Genomic DNA, 20,574 nt, shown 5'->3' on the forward strand with positions numbered 1-20,574 from the left:
GTCTCCTTGTCTTGCATTTGTGTGTGTGTGAGTGAGTTCCTGGGCAACGCCAACACGCCCCCCCCCCCCCCCCCCGACGCGAAGCAAGCAGGGGCTCCCCTCCCCCCCCCCCGGCGAGGCAAGCAGGCGCGGCCGCCCCCCCCACCCCGGCGAGGCGCAGGCAGGCCGCCCCCCTGGGGGCGAAGCAAGGCAGGGGCGGAGCCCCCCCCCCCCCCCCCCCCCGCGGGAGAACGCGGCGCTCAAGGCGCGGGCGGAGGAGCTGGCGCGCGACAACGGGGTGCTCAAGCGCGGCATGGCGGCGCTGCACCGGCGGCAGCAGGAGAAGGAGCGCGCGGCGGAGGAGCTCCGGAAGCAGGGGCTAGACCCTCCTCCCCCCTGGCGAGGCAAAGCAGGGGCGGAGCCGCCTCCCCCCCCCCCCCCTCCTTCCCCCCACCCCCCGGGCGCTCGGCGACGTGGCGCAGCGCCGTGACGCCGCATGCTTGAAAGGGTGTCTAGGAGCAAAGTTACTTGCGCCCTACCGTTGCACGTTGCAAGGCTATTTTGGTCAGATCATCTATTTTCTCTATCCTTCCGATCAGAAAATTGATATTATAATCGCTGCTGTGTCCATTGGTAAATATGCACACTTAAAAGGTGGCCAGCAGCAAAGGCAAGATTAAGTAGTGTCCTATGGCAAAAAAATGACATTGTAGAGTGTTCAGGAGCAATAAGCTCAAGACGAGGGAGTATCTATCACCTCACTTCACCCCCCGTCTAATCAATCAATGTTACTTTGCCTTTCCCTTCAGCAGGAGCACTCGCAATCATGCATTCATGCCTAGTACTAGTTGCTAAACTAGGCAAACCGTGTCCCTAATCCGCCATCATCTAGATGCCCTAATGCCGTTCTGTAGCTGAGCTCCGTACCTTACTTTCAGTTCTGTAATCTGTCTACCCCACAGGTGGTCAAGAAGAACGACCAGTCGGCCCATCTCCATCACAAATAAAGCAATGCTAATCATGCAGACATCTCACATCTTATGTTGACGCTTATTGTTGCAACGGACACCGTGCTCTCCAAACTCCAAACCTTGGATTCTGGGCAATGGAGAATCTATCGGGAACGGACGACACCACATGCCGTGCCGTGCCGCCGCAGCGCAGGGCATGGCGTGGTTCCACAACAGAACTCGGAATTGACAACGTCCGCCGGCGACCGGCAGCTTCTGTGAGCCCGTGAAGGGGAACAGTGTGACTGTGTGGGCGATGCCGTTCCAGACATGCATAAAGCTGGAGGAAACAATCAATAGCACTCGATCACAGAGCTCGGTTTGATCCATCGATTCCCTTGCCAAAATCCCGGATTTTCGGTACTCATCAAAGATGCACACAGACACTAGTGCCTCGGCCGAGAAGGCAGGCATGGCAACCCATCGCCATTGCCCTGCATGATCGATGTGCAGGGCCGCGGTACAGCATAGAAGAGAGGGGGCATGTAGTTCCAAGCAAGCTTTTCTGCTCAGGGACTCACCGGGGGCAGCACGCAGCAGCAGGACATGGAGGGAATAGTAGCGGAACGGCCAGCCAAACCCCACCCCCCCATCCCCATGTGGGTGGCACTTGGACTCTTGCAGCCGAAATTTTCGGGGGGGGGGGGGGGGGGGGACCACATCTGCACTGTGGACTGCGGAGTGCGGGAGATCTCATCACCCAGCTGGAGTACATACACAAGCTAGTGTCACTGCATACGGGTCTTCCTCACTGATCACACTATATCAAGAAAGCTACTTGGAACCAGCAAGTATGCGGCATCCATCTCAGTTCCTGATCAAATTCCTAAAAAAAAGGGTCAAGTAGTCAGCTGAAGAAAGTGCAAAACGAGAAACACCGATCCTATATAAGGTTATTTCTTTCTTTCTTCTTCTTTTTTTTTGCAAAAGAAGAACTGATGATGATTAACTTGGAAGTCAGGAAAACTGCCAGTAAACACTTTAGATACGAGGGGTTAGAAAAATACGCTTACCTGATGCAGACAGGTCGTTGCCAACAGAGCTGTGGAGGCTGTTCAAGTAGAGGTGACAGTGCCTCCTTGCATCTGCTCACCACTAAAGTAGTGATAAATCAGCTTGCCCTTCTCTATGCTCAAGTGGCAACTTTGGTCGACCTGTACAATTATAATCTGACTGTCTGTCTCTGCCCTTCCTCTTTGAATAATACACAAGCAAATTAAATAGTAGGATCTGCTCAGGATCATCAGATCATATGGGCCTATGTGTTCACAATAATAATGTTGCCACTTGTCCTTGTCTTCGTGCACCAGCTTTAAAAATTCGTCCGAAACAGGAAAAGGATGCAAGCCTAGATGACATATGCACACCACTAGCACTACTAAAAAGCGGCTAATCATACTGAAAACAAATGGTAATCTGGTCTCTAATTGTATATGTTAATGCACTTGCTTTTGTCATACCTTAGTTCCATGCTGGCAAGCATTTTGGGTCTTGATAAGACGTTTTATCAGGTTCTTTAACTGAAAAACTTTCTGCGAATTGAGATTTGAATGCTGCGATTTGACCACACTGAGAAAGTTACCTCGGTAAAAGTCGTATATTTCAATAACCTGTCATGACTATGACTCCATAAAACATTGCCCATTGGCAACCATATCAACTGGTTTCAGGTATGCTACAATCATTTTTCTGCGTCACTATCTCAAAGTGAGTGGTTAACGCTCTCTCGATAACGGTGCAAAAAGTCAGGAGATTGAAGAATCATGAGAACAGCTGCTTTGTGTTCTGCACGGCTTTTGTTTCGACAGTGTTTTTACATGTAGTTGTGTGAAAAGGTCCAGTCAAATAAGGAAGTTATGCAAAAGTTATTCACTTTTCAACTGTGTCTTGATTTCACGGCAGCCCAACTAAGCAAGCAAGAGATTCATGAAAAGAGTAAGGTATGATGAGCTTAGATATCAATGGGCATCTTTCTATTTCCTTTGGTCAGCCTTTGCCTTTTTATCTTCCCCAGGGTAAGGTAACCTTATTTAAAGGACCATGATTCATGAAAAGAAAGAGGCATTCAAAACATATCTATGCGCAGTGAGTGGGTCTGGATATTTCTCAAATCCTATTGCATGAGCAAGAAGATCCTTTTGATACCCCTTTACACGTACGGGGAACTAATACAATGCAGAGATATGTAAAAGATAGTCATGTATTGTAGCTAAAAAATTGTGCATGGCAGAAAGGCATGTTTGTTGGATCAACATCCCCCGGTCAAGCAAAAAGTAGATACTACATGCAACAAAAGCGGATCAGTGTGCATTAGTGCTACCATGAATCAAGGAGTGTATTGGTGTTCTCATATTTCTCACCTTGTTTAGTTAGTTCATGATTCATGATAGAATTCAGAAACATATTAATTCGCACCTTTGGAACCTCTGGAGTTATATTCCGCTCCTGGATCATCCCTCACCACCTTGTTTCGAAGACGATAAAAGGACCAATTGGGCCAGGCCAAGGAGGCCCAGGATAGTTGCAAAGATTTACCTGAAAATAGCTAGCAACGAACACTAGCTAAGCAACAAAGGATTTCCTGTTGGGCACCAGCAGACTACGGGCCTAGGAGATACACAGAAGTGACAGCTTACCTGTCGACAGATCGTGCTTGGAATGATGGATCCATTTTCGTAAATTGAATTCTGTAACTGGATGGAGCCGTAGCAGCTTCATAGCCCTCATCAAGTTCCCTTTTGGTTGCTTGATAATCCAGTTTTCAGGCAATTTAGAAGTCCTGAAAACAGTGCAGCTCTGGGCTTTTCTTTTTGTCACTGCATAGGAATGATAACAGAATGAAGAGTTAAGAACACACAGTTTCTTGATAGGCAACAGTGTCCTGGATACATTGTGATGTTTTTTTTTAACTCAAACGTCGAGAATTACATTGTGATGTGCTGTCTACAAATTTCCCCAGTATTGAAATAAATAGCTTGAAAAGGGGCAATCGCGGAACAATTCTGCCAAGAAAGTAGCAAGTACCATGAAGAAATGTTTTATAGAACATCTTGCGAATGATTATCCTCATAGAAATTGAAAAGGGTACAACAGCAAGTGGTTGAACAAGCTATAGGATGGCCTCTGCCCTCTGGTATCAAATGACACGCAGAGCAAGCAGAGCACCACGAAGATCGTGACATGATCGTTTTGTTTTCCAGCACCTAATAAATGAGACAGGACATGGTGAAAAACATACAGAGGATGGCAAAACAACTAGGTTAGTTGGACAAGATCAAAAATTGTAAATTGAGACTGAGTACGAATTAAGCCATCTTGTAACTTCTGGATAAAGCAGGCTGAAAAGAACTCAGGCGTAATATGTGATGATATTCACAATATAAATTCATAATATTCTGTTACCAAACAAGCACTGATAAGGAAAAACGTAGTACAGGTTAGCTTAATCAGAATACGATGAATGTCTCTCAAGTCAGCACTGCAACAATTGATCTTTTATATATTTGGAACATAATCTCTTACAAATAAAGTTTTAATTTACACTTGGCCAGGTAAATTTAAAACAAAAGCAGATACAATTATACAGCTGAACCTGAAGCAACATGATTAAAATACAGAGTATACAGTATAGGTTGAATACTCTCCAAAGGGCCAGAAGAAGTGATAAATAGGGTTAGCTCCATCACCCTGCATGTTGCACATTGAATCAATTTGTTAGCCAAAGATGAAGCCAAACAACACTCCAGCACAAAAAAGGTAGAAGAATGTCAAATGACAAAAAGATTTTGTATGCCGACATGCTCCAAGAAAAAAAAACACTTGAAATTGCCAGTTTAAACCAAGCTTAGCATTTCATGTGTGCCATTGTCAGACAGAAATACAGCTATGCTAAAGAAACAATGGTTCAATGGAGTAATAGGAGTTGAAAACGATTCTGTATGTTATGTACAGGTCCAACAGTGATGCTCAAGCTACCCAGGACAGGACACAGATTATCTAAGCAGAACAACTAGGTGCCAGATATATCCAAAATCAGATATATGCAGTAGTATTATGGTTATGTCTAGGTGCCAGATATATCCAAAATCAGATATATATGCAGTAGTATTATGGTTATGTCTGCTTAGATGGGAAAACAACAAGGTTCCAGCCTAGCTTTTGATACAGCAAGTGAGGAATGCATACATCGCTTGCATAACGTATATCATGATATTTTGATTTACTGCATTTCAAGACTTTTTTTTGGGGGGTGGGGGGGGGGGGGCGCTCTGTTTAGCCATCCAAGAAAGAAAACGGCCAACTGCACAAAAAGGCCACCCATCAACCACCAAGGAGAAATGGAAAGGATATTATGGCACATGCAATCGCACATGGAGCAACAGGTTAGTTGCAGTAAGCAGTGTAGTATAGGCCTAGATTTATGTGACAACAAACTATACAAAACATCTAAATACTTGTACATACTGATTTAGTTATCTGATGGTCATCTTCAGAAAGCATGTTCCAGTTGCTCTGCCAATTTAGACATTCTCATCACCATAAGACTGCTCATATACTTGCATTTCTTGAGGATAGAATGGAGACATAAATAAGCTTGACAAATCCCAGCATTCACTAGATGACAGTGTATGCTGCAAGTAAAGGTGATTACAGAATAATTAGATTCCACAGACACACCGCATGCAAACAGTATGATTTCATCTAATCAAAATCTTCAGTGAGTCTCTATAAATGGAGAGAGCTCCAAAATGTATCCATAAGACTGCAGCTAAGATGCAAATAATCTTCAGATTGGATATAATGGGATGGCTTACACAGAAAGCATAAAGAAATCACACCAAGTATTGAAAAATTTCATGAAATAAAATTAGACGTGAAATCTGAACAATATACGTAGCAAGGCAAAACATATGATGTTATCCAACTTACATTATCATATTGAGTCCCTTCCGTGCAGGCCTCATAGTATCCCGGATTCAGAGACCATGAAGGCCTATAAGGTTCAAGTTGATCATGAGGCATGTGAGTATAAGGTTGTATCTCATACGATTGTCCCAAACTCTCCAAATTATCAACATTATTTTGGTCGTTGTATGTTGAGAAGTTCTACATCAGAATGCAAATATAATTTAGTTCAGTATCACGAGGACTGATAAAGGTAGGATTTACTATAAATACATGGCTTCGCCTGAGAAGTATATTAATTTATCAGTCCAGACAATCCAGGAAAGTAGGAAAGTATATCCCATAAGGGCTGCCAGATAACAAACCTCATAGTACTCTAACTTGTGAGAAGAAACTGTTTCCTGAGGCTCAACATGAAAATGTAGTGGCTGTTCACCAAAATGCTGATTGTAGCTAAGAATAGGTTGGGGCGAAATCTTACTGTCTTCATTGTAAGACAAGAATTCCTGCATGTAATATTAAAAAGGTTCTCAGAAGCAAAGAAGTCTGCTGCGGCAGTTTGAAAGGTTAAAAAATAATGGACCATAGGTTAAATTGTGTAAAACTGAAATATCTAGCTCCTAAAAAATAAAGAATGCTTTGTTTATTTTGGCATTTCTTGGCTACTGTACTTCTTTCGACACGTCAAACTCTTTTATTTATTAGATAAGTAGTTTTTTCCCTATTGAAGATAGCACAAATCACGTGGTTTGGAAACAAATATGTATGTGATAGTTTAAAATGGATTTGTTAGACAGCAGGACTGCATATGCCTAATGCGTTAAGTGACAGATGAACCAAACAACGTAATCAACAGATTATTTTGGTTGTTGTATGTCAAGAAGTTCTACATCAGGAAGAAAATGTAATTTAGCTCATAATCATGAGGAGTGATAAAGGTAAGATGTGCTAAGATACACGAGCTTCGCCTCAAGAAGCATATTAATTAATCAATCCAGGAAAGTCAGAAAGTCATGTCCCATAAAACAAAAATAAAACACAAAGAAATGGGTCTGCCATATAACAAACCTCATAGTACTCCAAATTGTGAGGAGAAACTGTTTCTGGAGGCTTAACATGAAAATGCAGTGGTTGTTCACCAAAATGCTTATTGTAGCTAAAAATAGGCTGAGATGAAATGTTACTGTCATCATTGTAAGACAAGAACTCCTGCATGTAATTAGAAAAAGGGTTTTCAGAAGCAAATAAGTCATGCTGCAGCAGTTTAAAAGGTTCCAAAGTAATGGATAATTAATAGGTTAATTGTACAAACTGAAACATCTAGCTCCTGGAACATAAACGATGCTATGTTTGTTTTGGCACTTCTTGGCTTCTCTTTCTACACGTCAAGCTCTTTTATATATTAGACAAGTCAACTTTTCCTATTAAAGATGGCACACATCACGTGGGGTGGAAACAAATATGTGTCTGATAGTTTAAAATAGTTTTGTTACACAGCACTTGAATGCACAAGCCTAACTAGTGCAGTGACACTGACAGATAAATCGAACAATGTAATTGGCAGATTAAACTGTCAGAACAGTATGGTTGAGCTAAGCGCCCATGCTATAAATCAAAATTACGCACTCTTATTGATTACTCATGTACGATAGGTACCTGATGTTGATATTCCTCCTCTTTGCAGACCTCCTGGTAGCTCTGATTAGGAAACCAGGTAGTTTCATCCGAAACACCATAGGACTGTTCATAGGAACGATCATAGGAAGTGTATGTGGGCTGTGCATATGCGTATGTCTCCTCTTCTGCATTCCCATACCAGGACAATCGCTGTTTCCAACCAAACAAAACAGCAGAGGAAGCCCTCATCCGTCAGTAACAAACTCAGGCAGTCAGGCGAGTTCAGAAAATTCAGAGTGGCGTGGTGTGTAGCTGCTCACATTGCTCTGATACTGCTCCTCGCCGGCGTCGTGCCACTCCACGGTCCCGGTGGCCGGCGGCGCCACCTCGACGACCACGGCGTCCTCGACGCCCCCCTTCCTGTTGGCGTAGACCGGGACCCCGAGGCAGTCCACCCCGATCCGGCGCTCCCCGTACCCGTCGGAGTGGCCGAAGAGGTAATCGAGCCCCCGCATGCACTGCCTCCAGTAGTCGCGCCCGCACGTCGAGCGGCACGGCGCCCCCGGCATGAATGGCCACCCGCGGAACACCTCCGGCGTGGCGTACACCGGCTGGTAACGCGGCGCATCCCCGTAGTCGTACGGCTTGGGCCAGTAGTACGGTTCCGCCACGGGCGGCTGCGGCGGGCTGGGCCGCGGCTGCGCGGGAGGGGACGGCAGCGACGGAGCAGGCGCAGGCCGCTGAGGGAGTGGCGGTGGCGGCTGGGGAAGCGGAGATCGTGGCTGCGGAGCAGTGGGGGCGGGGACTGAGGCGCGCGAGGAGACGGGGTAGCACGTGGCGGGGGAAGGCGGGAGCGGGGAGCCGTAGGTGGCGGAGATGTCGTAGCCGCCGCCGTAGGGGTGCGGGTTGAAGTCGTCGAATTCATCGTCGTCTAGGTGCTCGGCGGCGGTGGCGGCCATGGAGGAGGGGTGGTGGGGACGGGAGGGTGGGTGTTGAGGAGTGGGGGATCGAAGTGTGAAGAACCGAGGCGGCGGCTGCACCGGCTGGTGGCATGTTAACTTCGCCGCTTCGGGGATGATGGCGACGTGCGCAGGAGGCGTAGGCTGGAAGAGACTGGGGCATCGCCGGGAAGGAGACGACGGAGGGCCACCGCCACGACTGCCATTATTGCGCCGCACGGGCGAGTGGCGATTGTGTGCGTCAACTACAGATGGTGTGGGGGGCTTGCGGTCGCCGCGTGCCAAGTTGCCACGTGGGAACTCCAATCCCGGCGAGAGCGGCTTCACTCAACTCCAGCAGAGCACGCTTTGTATCCAAACATATTATAATACTTTGTTTAGTTATAGCCCTATTGTCATGTGTTACGATATTAATTTCTTTCCTATTCAATGAGTATTTTTTACTGAGATATTAATCTAGAAAATATCAACTACCAAATAGACTATATGTTGCTGATGTGGTGTTAGTTACACCTTAATTACAAGTCGACTAAATTTTTTGCCACACGTGCTACTCCTATCATGGTCACCGCCTGACAATTCCTCAAATTCATAACGTTGCTCATGTTTTGGTTGTAAAATTTCCTATTTTTGTATGAATAATTGACTCATGTCCTATGTTGGATGTGATTTGATTTTTTAGTAAGTGTCTTGTCTGATCATATCTTCCATGCCTTCCACTGTGTTAGATTCGTGTAGTTAGCATCAAATTGCATAATTTGAGCTTCCTAAGACAAAAGTAGGAGAGTAAGCCCGGATGCGTGAGTGAAAAACCAAAACCTTTTAGAGCCTGCTTGGTTTGCTACCAATTTTTGCCATGCCAAAATCAAGGCATACCAATAAAATTTGGCTATCAATTGATTCATGCCTAGAAATTGGTCATTTTGACCAAAATCATGGCGAGTTTCTCGAAACTTCTGAAACTTTAAGAGGTTTAAGAAAAAAAGAGAGTATTGGTTGGCACTAAACCAAATGAATATTTAAATTTCTTACCAACACTTTAGCATGCCCTGATTTTGGTAAGCCAATATATTGGCTTGCTATGATTTTGGCTTGGCAAAAACTGGCATCCAACCAACCGGGCTCTTAGTAACCTAGCAAATCAAGAAGGGGTGAGCAAGGGCTCGTAGTTGATTGAGATTGGAAAGCATGAGTGGTTGTGACAAGATATTTTGATTGGAGTTTGAAAATTAAAGTGTATTTTCTCTCAATTAGCGCACCCATATTAAGATCCAATTGAGTTAGAATGATTATAATTAATTCAACAAAATAAGACTCAATGTACATCTTTTTTTTAAAAAAAACAATGGTTTAAAACGACTAGTTGTTGTAAAATGCTGAAGTGTTGACCTAGGTTTTATTAAATGTTTATAGGTGTAGAATAAATCAACACATTTATTATTTTCAGAAATTTTGATATTACAATTTCAACATTTGAACGTGGAATGTTGAACATATGTTTCTTTTAGCAAAAGATGTTGAACATATGTTAAAAAAATTGTTGAAATAGGTTCCAAAAAATGTTGAATCAATCATTTAAAATATTTGAAAGCCACGAATTTATGAAATAATGAATTACTGAAAGTACTAAAAGAAAGGTATCTAAAAGGAAGATAGAATAAATGGGAAAAATGAAGGGAAAAAAATTAATCTGCTGGTTGCTGAATGAAACTTACGGGCCGTGGTCCATGGGCCTGTTCGACAAACACACCCACACCCTCCCCTTTTCCTGCTCTGTCTCGTCTCCCACACGCCACCGGCTCTCAATCTCCGTCGCGACCTCCTTTCCTCCCGGCGACGACAGGGCGAGTGGCACCGCGCCGCCCTTTGCCCGTTTCTCCGGAGACCGAAAGGGGTATGCCCATCCATTCTCTTCCCTTCGTGCTGTGTTAAATCGAACACCCAAACCCCTGATCTATGCTATTTGTATTCGGATCTGACCGTGTATTTTATGTAAGAACTTCGATCTTTTTTGCAAAAATTATTGGGTGTAGTCCTATACTGGGTCCGCCCCTAACTTCTAGGTGGGATCTGTGTCACTTCCGTGTGTTTCATCACCTGGGAAGAGTATGCCACATCAGTCATACCAAGGTTGTAGCGTCGATTTGCGCCTCTTTTCGTACTTGGGGTGCCAAACAAACGGATTGTTATTATTTTAGTATAAAACAGCTGTTTTCATGCTGGTGCGAGAGTTTACTAATGCAAATCCGATATATTCCTTTTCCAATTCACCCCAATCATATAATATGGTAATATTCCCATGTATAATTTCGGATTCGCAAGTCATAACTCAAACATCTAGCGACCTTTCGCCTCTTTGAAAACCACCTGTAACATATGATTTGCCCAACCGTCTCAGAGATTTGAGCCTTTGTGCTGAGGCAGACACTATTATTCGTCGTCTGTCAAATAGAGAGACATAGTGGCTTATGTTTTTCACCAAAGCCTGGACCTTATATTTCTCTGTGATGATGTACGCTGGTGCAGTAATAACAAAGAAATTTGGTTCTGCTCCGTAGCAGTTTGGCAGTTAAATTTTGGAAAATTTCTTGATGTTCACAAGTGGAACCTTTACATTAACTTCTGCTAGCGATCTATGTATGTCTTCAAGTTCTAAAGATTTAAAGGATGCTCTTCTTTGGAGAATTTGTTGTTATTCTTATGCAAGGTATAGCTTGCTCTGTTGATTTCGTTTGGGTCAGTGTTTTATTACCTTCTCTTCTGATGACAAGCAGGAGTGAAGCTAATATGGCTGCCTTGCCGCTGGCCACTGCTGAAGTATGTGATGCTAATCCTCATTTGATTATGAATGGTGAGCTTCGTGCTCTCCATCCCATCTTCCAAATCTACGGAAGGCGCCAAGTTTTTGCTGGTCCTATTGTGACGCTGAAGGTCTATGAGGACAATGTTCTGATCCGTGAGTTCCTTGAGGAGAAAGGCCACGGCAGGGTCCTTGTGGTTGATGGTGGTGGGAGTTTGCGCTGTGCCATTCTGGGTGGCAACCCTGTCCAGCAGGCACAGAACAATGGGTGGGCTGGCATCGTGGTGAACGGGTGCATCAGGGATGTTGATGAGATCAACGGCTGCGACATTGGTGTTCGAGCTCTCAACTCCCACCCGATGAAGGCAAACAAGAAGGGCATTGGTGAGAAGCATGTGCCTGTGACCATCGCAGGAACTAGGATTTGCGATGGCGAATGGCTCTATGCCGATACGGATGGCATTCTTGTCTCGAGGACGGAGTTGACCGTGTAGACCCATTCCCTCTTTGTACGTGTGTATAAGAATTGGGCACATAAAAGCAGGGCTGCTCTTGTCCTTGCCTCTTGGCGTTCTGTCTGAACCTGTAATAATGGATTGTTGTTGGATCACACAATTGCCAGGAATAATTATTGGATGTTACAAATTGTTGTCGATCAATTTTTGGAATTGTGAACTCTTATTCTGGTGAAGTTTCGTCTGCACGATTTACATTGGATTCCTTGTTGGTGTACTTCAAAAGGGAGTGTTGTGTGTCTTGCCAGCAACTTTTATGGAGCATTTCCTTTTCCGCGGAGAGAATTCTTGTGCCTCGTGCAGGTTTGTGTAGCAATTCAGTCTGCACCAGAGCTGCTCGTGATCTTGCCTCCGGAGGAGGAAGAATGCTCTCCTAACAAAACGGTGGGCCATAATCGGGCCGGCCCAACGTAGAGGTATTCTCGTCGTCGTCGTCGTCTCCTCACGGTGCCTGTCCGACGGACGCCATGGCGAGGCAGCATCAAAACTCTGCTCATATTATTAAAAAAAAAACTGCTCAGAGTGTGGCACCAAGAAGCTAGGGATGTGACTGCCTTGATCAATGTGTATATAGATCTGTTAGAGTTGTATTCTATGTGTTGATGAAGCTAGTGCATCTTTGAAGGTCTATCTCTGAGATGACTGTTTTTGCCTAACAGCTAACGGGTCTAGAATCGGTGTACGATCCACCATCTCCACAGCTTGTCATCTAAACTAATCGACCCTTCTTCAGCACCGGATTTCTAACGAAACATTGACGAACGGAGAGAAGAAAAAGGCCAAGACATGAGGTGGCCGTAGAAAATTAGTAGTTGTTCACAATCCATGATCAACATGGTAATCTGCGTACGCGGTCAACCAGTAAGAACTTTTCGTACCAAACACGCGCCGGTGGGGTGGAGTGGAGTCCCTTGCAAGCCGCGCTAGAGCAGAGCAGCAGCTTCCTCCGGTGCCCGCCCGCGGCCAAACTCTGAAAGCAAAGCAAGAAGCAACGCGCGGCCCGCGTTCCGGCGAGTAGAGGACAGCGACCGGCACGGCGCGGGCAGTCCCCAATCCAAACCCGCCGGTTTCCCACCCTTCCTTGCCCCCTGCCTGGTGTGTCGTGAGCAGATCAGCAGAGCATCTCCCTCCTACTCCCTCGCCCTCTCCGGCTCTCCCCTCCCTCTCGCGGCAGATCCCGAGGCGGCTCGGCTCGCATTTCCAGCTCGCTGCCCCCGCCCCGACGACACGCGATCCCAAGGCCGAGGTCAACTCGAATCCACCACACCACCACTCCCGCGCCCGCCTTAAACGCAGCCGCGTGCGTCGTCCACCACGACGCAGTCGCAGCCGCAGCCGGAGCAGCAGCAGCAGCAGATCCACCACCGACGCGCGCGGCGCGCGCGCAGGCGCGGAGCCCTGGATCCCGTGGAGCAGGAGGCGGTCAAGCCGTCGCCCACGCCCCCCGGGCGCATCCGCTACCGCACGCCCTCCTCCCCGGACCTCCTCCTCCCCACCGACGCCAAGATGCGCCCGCGCTACTCCGCGCTGCCCAACGGCCGCCAGGACACGCTCGCCGACCGACTACACCGCTACCGCGGCGTCCTGCTCGTCCTCCTCGCCCCGCTCGCCCTCGTCTCCCTCGTGCTCCTCCTCATGCCGCGCTCGCCCGCATCCTCAACCGCCGCCGCATCCTCCAGGAGGTCGGGGCCCTTGGACGCCGCCGCCGGTGCTAAGAGGTACGCCGTCATCTTCGACGCCGGGAGCTCCGGCAGCCGCGTCCACGTCTTCTGCTTCGACGCCAACCTGGATCTGGTCAACATTGGCAGCGAGATCGAGCTCTTCGTCCAGGTAAACTACACTAACTAATTGTACCGGTAATGCACATCAATTGGATCTGGATCTGGTCCACATCTCCTCATCATCTTACCGCCCTTCCGCTCGCAGAAAAAACCGGGACTTAGCGCCTACGCCAGTGACCCGCGGGAGGCTGCCGAGTCGCTCGTCTCTCTCCTTGATGAAGCCAAGCGAGTGGTACCTGCGGAATTGCGCGACCAAACTCCCGTCAGAGTCGGGGTGGGTGGCACGCCGCACCAGTAGTTGATTTTGTAGTCGGTGCTTGATGATGTTCTTATTGCCCTCTTTCTCTACTCATGCGCAGGCCACCGCAGGGCTGAGGAATCTGGGAGCGCAGAAGTCTGAGGAGATCTTGCAAGCGGTAAATTTCTCTTATACCCTTTTCTTGTGAGTGATGTCATAACTGTCTTCATCAGTGGGCATAGTATTGTTTCTGTAATAAATTCGCTTTTTTTAGTTTTATTACTATGATCATAATTATTTTTACTGACTCAACTTGACCGCTGCCGGATCCACGATTGGTGCAGGTTAGGGATCTTCTTCGTGATAAGAGTTCGTTCAAAAACCAAGCAGATTGGGTTACGGTTCTTGATGGGTCGCAGGAAGGGGCGTACGAGTGGGTATGATGCTGCCCTTATGTAACCATTGCTCTTCGGCATTACCATTGTCCAGCTGATTCTCAGAATGTTTGGCACCATGCAATGTAGCTCAGGCTCTGTATTGATGGCATTAGCTAGTGTACCTGCAATCACTTGGACTTAAAATACTTCAGTGGGCAATCAGTCTGTCAATCTTTTGGACAAATGATATCCAGCATGCTGCAGTATATAGTTGTATATAAGCCAGGGTTCAAACCAGTGTAGATTCATAAAAGTTAATAAGTTTAAATTCATCAAGTTCTAATACAATAAGGCTAGAAGGTGTGATAGAGGTTTTGATATCTCCTGATCAAACAATCCATGTGAGGTCTTAGGATTTATTCACAGTTGGTGTGGAAGTGTTGAGAAATCACTTGTGTATTTCCTTTTAAATTCAGACTTTACTCTGGAAAGTCAGAAACATGTATAACTCCTCTTTCTCTTCTTATAGGTCACTATCAATTATCTGTTGGGAAATTTGGGAAAGACTTATGCAGACACAGTTGGAGTGGTCGATCTTGGTGGTGGATCTGTCCAAATGGCATATGCTATTGCAGAGAAGGATGCAGAAAAGGCTCCTAAACCATCTGATGGGGAAGACTCATATGTGAAGAAACTCTTCCTTAAAGGAACCACATATTATCTTTATGTTCACAGGTCAGTGTTAAAATTCTTCTGATTGCTGCTGTTTTAAAAAATCCTTCTAATTTATGAATCTTGCATGTGGAAACCTAAGGATTAACAAACAGAAATAAACATTCCCAAACCTGTTTAAGCTCTCCATTGTGTTCCAGTCCTGTAAATCCCTTTTCAACCTATTTGGATTCATAGGTTATATTTTCACCAAAAAGCATAAAATGTTGTAGTTCTGAAAATGGCAACTCAAGGGAATTCTTATGTAATGACAAAAGCAGAAATAGCACAACACTTATGCCCAAGCAACCTTCAGGGCATATTACACCATTATGTGTAAAAGTTGTGACCTAAAAACCAGTACTTCAGTACTGCTTCAAGGTGTAAAGTCATGCACTAGTGCTTTGTGTGCATTTTGGTGAATGTCTATCGCAAATCACATCACATGATTATAACTGCTTTTTTTTCCAGCTATTTGCACTATGGGTTGCTGGCTGCTAGAGCAGAGGTCTTAAAAGCTGGCAATGGCAATGGTTACAGCAACTGTATGTTAGAAGGATATCAAGGTATGATTGCTTACTTGTACTCTACTCTCTTCTATCATGCCTTTCCTTTTTGTGTAATATAATAATGATTTAGCTCCCTGCCAATGAAGTTGATGCGTCCGTATCTCTGTTATTAAAAGATGATGATTTACTTTGTTAAGTTTCTTCAGTATTTTGTACACTAAAGGGATAGCTGCTCATTTTGTAGCAAATTCAGGTGGCTGTTTCCCTCGATTTCATTCTATGTCTGTTCTTATTCTCTGAGATAATAGCTATGTCTTATCTTGTTGATTTTCGTTTATATGACCTTGTGGACAAGAAATGTCAGTAAGATATTGTTGTGCTGCTGAATGTGACTATACTCATAGACAGATAACAAGACATGGACAGATAAGGGATTATGAGCCCGGTTGGATATGAAATTTTAAATTTCTATATGGCATGCTTTGTGCCACAACTTTATATGCATGATCATCTGACGTTTTACTGACTGCACATATTGTATTTGGTCTTATCTGTGTCTGTAGGGCAATACAAATATGGTGATGAAACATTTGAAGCCTCGGCTTCACCTTCTGGTGCAAGTTATTCAAAATGCAAGGATGATGCAGTGAAAGCTCTTAAAGTGGATGAAGCATGCACCCACATGAAATGTTCTTTTGGTGGCATTTGGAATGGTGGTGGTGGTGCTGGACAGAAGAATCTCTTTGTAGCATCGTTTTTCTTTGACAGGGCTGCTGAGGTAAGGTTTTTTGCAACTGATTCTAGCATTTTGTCTGAACTTCTGAACTTGATTTCAGTTCAGCATTCTTGTTTTATCAGTATTCATTTCTAATAATATCCTGCTGTTTGCTCAGGCTGGATTTGTAAACCCCAAGGCAGCTGTGGCTAAGGTTAAACCCTCAGACTTTGAACAAGCTGCCAAGCGTGCTTGTAAGTTGAGCGTGAAGGATGCCGAAGCTGCATACCCTGGTGTACAAAAGGATAACCTTCCATATATCTGCTTGGATCTTGTTTACCAGTACACACTGCTTGTGGATGGATTTGGTATGGTTTGATCAAATGAAAATAATCAGCTTGAAGGTTTTAAGCGCAACTCTCACTTAATTTGCTTTTGTTCTTGCAGGCGTTGATGCAGACCATGAGATGACCTTGGTAAAGAAGGTCCCTTACAACGGCGCATATGTAGAAGCAGCGTGGCCTCTAGGCAGTGCCATTGAGGTTGCATCTTCATAGGCAGAAAACAGTTTAGCAGGGAACACCAGAAGGTGTTGACATCATGAAATTTTGGGTCGAGAGGTTTCCGTATACGATTGGTGTTGCGGCTTGCTGAAGTCACCATTTTGTCATTCAATTCATTCGGCCTCCTATATTATAGCTTTATACACAAGGCACTGTTGTACTTGGTCCATTGTAAGCCCTATTTTTTTTGTACTTATGCAAGTAAGATGAGAGCCTCTATCATTCTTTTTGACCTCTACAAAGAACACAAGGATGTGCATAAGCACATCATTCGCTCACTGGAAATGCACAGATGTATCATCCATTGACTGAAGATATGACTTCGTCAGTAGTTAAGAATGGATCCAGAGGCTTTGCCCTTTTGTAACTGAAAGACTGGCTTCATGCGGCCGTGGCTGTGGCTGTGGTTGTGCCTGAGAGAACTAAACCAGGGTATATTGTGTTCGTCGTCTCGAAGAGCTGAGCTTGAGCTAGCTGCTGGTTGCTGCGCCAGTGCACTTCAGTTCCTGATGGAAACGAAACGACGCAGCGGCAAGCGGCTGGTGCCGGCCTAATTAGGCTGATGGTTGTTTGTCGGGCTTTTCGAGCAAAGGTGGCCTTGCTATCGTCGATTTACCGATGCAATTTTGCCTATTCTGATTCGCTACTGCTGTGCTCTCTCGGTTTCAGAGGAGCAACACCGTGGGTAAAAACTCCTTTGCGCTCAGGGAATCTCCGAGCTGTGGTGCGTCATGAGTGAGGTAAAAACAGGGACAAGTATGAACCTGAGGAGCCAACGGGGGAGAAGTGCTGGCTGAATGAAACGTGGCACGCTCTAGAACCAGTGCAGTTCGTTCCATGACTTTCTGAGCGCCCGGTGACCGTGTGGAAAACTTTACATGTGGATAACTCCCGTCAAGTAAAAAATCATTGTGCCGACCTCACCTGAAAATGGAGTGTCAGGTGTAAGCAAAGCTGAAACCACCACGTCGCGCCCATGATTGGTTCGGTTTGTTTCATCGATCCAGAGATGTATGATTTTGGTGGGACGAACGGGTTGAAACTTTGTACCAGCTTCCTTGTCTGAAATAACCTAAAGCATCCCTAGTGCCATTGAATCTCGTACCAGTAGCTCGCTCATGCTTGCATCAACGCACAGCTGACAGCTTCAAGCTAGCGGAATCAAAAGTGTCTTCCACTAGTAATCACATATATCCTCTGCCACTTCTTTCCTAATACCAGAGAATCATTTGTTGCGCAATAATGGCGGCTACCACCATACTATAATCCCGGAAAGCAAAGAAAAATAGCTTTACTAGTGAACATAAAAGTAATCGCTGAAAGGTCCAACCCACCAGTACTCAACTACGGCAAGCAACATCGATCGACACCATTTCATTTACAGAGGTAGAAAAAATAAAACACACCCATATGATCTTTTACCGTGCATTTCCAGTAAATTAAGAATCATTATTATAGTGATCTGGCTACATATTCTCGTAACTAAAAAAGCAGTAGTACATGAGATCAATCAAGCTCCAGCTAGGTTTGCACTGCGCCTGAAATGAATACGGGAGAAAAAAATCGTATGCATACGCGTACTTGTCCAATACTAGTTCCAGTACGTACAGTACTTCTTCGTCGCACGACCACCCATCATAATGCATGCATGCGCCGCAGGTGATCCGTAGATTTGATTGATGATGCCAAATTAACTAAAAGTCAACTAGAACTGAGGGAGCATGTGATGCTTGAGGCCGCCGCCCAGCACGGACGACGTCGCGGGCAAGGAGCTCGCCGGCTGCGGCGCGTCCAAGCACGACCCGTTGAGCCTCGAGCTCTTGGCCGGCGGGTGTTGGTGGCGGCCAGCAGTGATCATCCCGCCGCACTCGTCCGGACCCATCGACGACGTCGCCTTGCGCTTCCCGCCGGCGACCGGGGGCGGCGAATAGATCGTCAGGTCGGAGTGCGCGCTGTCGCCGACGGCCAGGAGCTGGTTGAGGGAGGGGTGCACGGCGAGCGGGTCCTGCTCGGCCGGCCCGGCGGTGTCGAAGATCTGCGCGAACGCGTACTCGTCCAAGAGCTCGGAGATGGAGGGGATCTTCGGGAGCCTCGGCAGCAGCAGCGCCGGCGGCTGCTGCTGAATGAAGGCGCTGCTGGCGGTCGTACTACTAGTAGTAGCACCACTGCTGCTGGTGGGCGCGTAGAAGCTGCAGATGTCGTCGAAGCCGCCGGAGGAAGGGTCGTCGTGGTCCAGGTGCTCGTAGTCGGCGAGCGGCGGCACCATCGGCGACGCCTGCCCGGACTTCCTGTAGATCCGGCACAGCACCCAGTCGTCCAGCTGCACGCACGGCACGAAGATGTATGTCATCGATGACCGTCATGTCATGGCCATCGTTGTCAGCAGCAGCCAGCCAGCCAGCTAGCCGCCTACTACCCAACTCGCGGGCAAATCATACTAATTATAATGCGTCTAATTTTCTAGCTAGCTGTTGCGTGCACCGGCAAGCTGCCATTCACGGCGACGGCGATGCTAGCTAGCGCCGGTGTGGATGATTGATCGATCGGCCGTGCTTCACCCCACCCCACTAGTTGATGAACCAAACGACCCCTTGGGTTGGGCTCAAGTTAATTGGTTAATACTGCAGGACGGAAGGGCAGTTCGGTCACCGAAAAAGCAGTGGCGACCAGCGGCGCGACGACTGGTGCAAGTGCAAGTGCAACACGCACACAGCATGCATGCGACCGGCATGACACGCGAATGCTGTTGCAGTCGTTAGGAACGAATCAAATTGGAGCGGTCCATGCACGCACGCGTGCACAGCACAGTCGCCATGACCGGGACCGGTGAGGTGAGGTGAGGTGACGTACCCTCATGGAGACGTTCCTGAACTTGGACGGTGGGCGGTAGGCGGCGGCGAGCGGGTTGGCGGCGGCGAGGCCGAGGCGGTACTCGTGCATGATCCAGTTGGTCTTGGTGCCCCTGGGCGGGCGGCCCTTGTAGAAGACGAGCGCCTTCTTGACGCCGACGCTCTCGCCGGTGGCGCTGTCGTGGATGGGCTTGTCGGTGCCGGTGGCCTTCCAGTAGCCGGAGCCCGCCGCGCGGTTGGGGCGGATGCCGTTGGGGTACTTGCGGTCGCGCGGGCTGAAGAAGTAGTACTCGCCGTCGCCGTACAGGGCCTTGGCTGTGTATCAGCAGCACGCAGGTCATCGTCGATCATCAGCTCGGTACCAGTACAAGCTATATATGAAGCAGCAGGTAGCTAACATATGTAATCAAATGGGGATGAGCGACGGACTTACAGGGGAGGTCCCATGGATCGAACTTGTAGATGTCGACGTCGGCGATGATAGGGACGGGGCACGGCGCGGAGGCGGCGCGGTTGCGGAGGTAGTGCAGGATGAGCTCCTCGTCCGTGGGGTGGAACCGGAACCCCGGCGGCAGCTGCGACGTCGCCGCCTGCGCCGCGGAGATCATCTCCATCTCCATATATATATATATATATATCGTCCTCAGCTCCGACGATCCGCTACTAGTACTAGCTGCTGATCGATCGATGGAGAGATCGATCGATCGAAGCGAATCGAGGACTGAGTGATCAAGAGTGGAATGAACCTCTCGGGGACGAAGGGATGGCCCGCTTATATGGTTGAGCCCGCTTTGTCCGTTAGCGTGACGCGGCCGCTGGCATTCTCGCGATTTGCGGGCTCGCCGGAGGGCAGAAGCGGCACCTACAATTGGGCTGTCGTTCGATTCGTTATTCCTCACGTCCGGCATGACTCGAGGGGGCGTGTGGCGTCAGCAGGCAACGGCGGCCGGCGGTGGTGACAGGCCCAGCCCAGCCGGCAGCCGCCCTCGCTAGCAGGTTGCAGAGCACTAGCAGCGGCTCATCAATCTCCTGTGCCATAACACTGC

At 47.2% G+C, this 20,574-nt stretch overlaps 3 protein-coding genes and 1 pseudogene across 3 annotated transcripts; 2 read left to right on the forward strand and 2 right to left on the reverse strand.

Moving 5' to 3' along the window:
• Positions 1-4,450: 4,450 nt before the first annotated feature.
• LOC112879394 lies at positions 4,451-8,702 on the reverse strand (annotated as a pseudogene).
• Positions 8,703-10,207: 1,505 nt separating this feature from the next.
• LOC112880025 (putative 4-hydroxy-4-methyl-2-oxoglutarate aldolase 2) lies at positions 10,208-11,938 on the forward strand. Its single transcript, XM_025944475.1, has 2 exons — positions 10,208-10,364; positions 11,245-11,938. Exon 2 carries the CDS (start codon positions 11,258-11,260, stop codon positions 11,762-11,764), a length of 507 nt encoding a protein of 168 aa, XP_025800260.1. The 5' UTR covers positions 10,208-10,364; positions 11,245-11,257; the 3' UTR covers positions 11,765-11,938.
• Positions 11,939-12,770: 832 nt separating this feature from the next.
• LOC112880023 (probable apyrase 2) lies at positions 12,771-17,131 on the forward strand. The gene is made up of 9 exons (XM_025944472.1): positions 12,771-13,615; positions 13,712-13,840; positions 13,926-13,982; positions 14,149-14,241; positions 14,711-14,916; positions 15,364-15,458; positions 15,965-16,179; positions 16,295-16,484; positions 16,564-17,131. Exons 1-9 carry the CDS (start codon positions 13,292-13,294, stop codon positions 16,671-16,673), a joined length of 1,419 nt encoding a protein of 472 aa, XP_025800257.1. The 5' UTR covers positions 12,771-13,291; the 3' UTR covers positions 16,674-17,131.
• A 941-nt stretch (positions 17,132-18,072) lies between these two features.
• LOC112880024 (NAC domain-containing protein 48-like) lies at positions 18,073-20,267 on the reverse strand. The gene is made up of 3 exons (XM_025944474.1): positions 19,962-20,267; positions 19,530-19,843; positions 18,073-18,999 (listed from the first exon to the last, which is right to left on the reverse strand). Exons 1-3 carry the CDS (start codon positions 20,146-20,148, stop codon positions 18,385-18,387), a joined length of 1,116 nt encoding a protein of 371 aa, XP_025800259.1. The 5' UTR covers positions 20,149-20,267; the 3' UTR covers positions 18,073-18,384.
• Between the last annotated feature and the right edge of the window lie 307 nt (positions 20,268-20,574).

This window comes from Panicum hallii, chromosome 2 (genome assembly GCF_002211085.1).
Source record: "Panicum hallii strain FIL2 chromosome 2, PHallii_v3.1, whole genome shotgun sequence".
Classification (NCBI taxonomy): domain Eukaryota; kingdom Viridiplantae; phylum Streptophyta; class Magnoliopsida; order Poales; family Poaceae; genus Panicum; species Panicum hallii.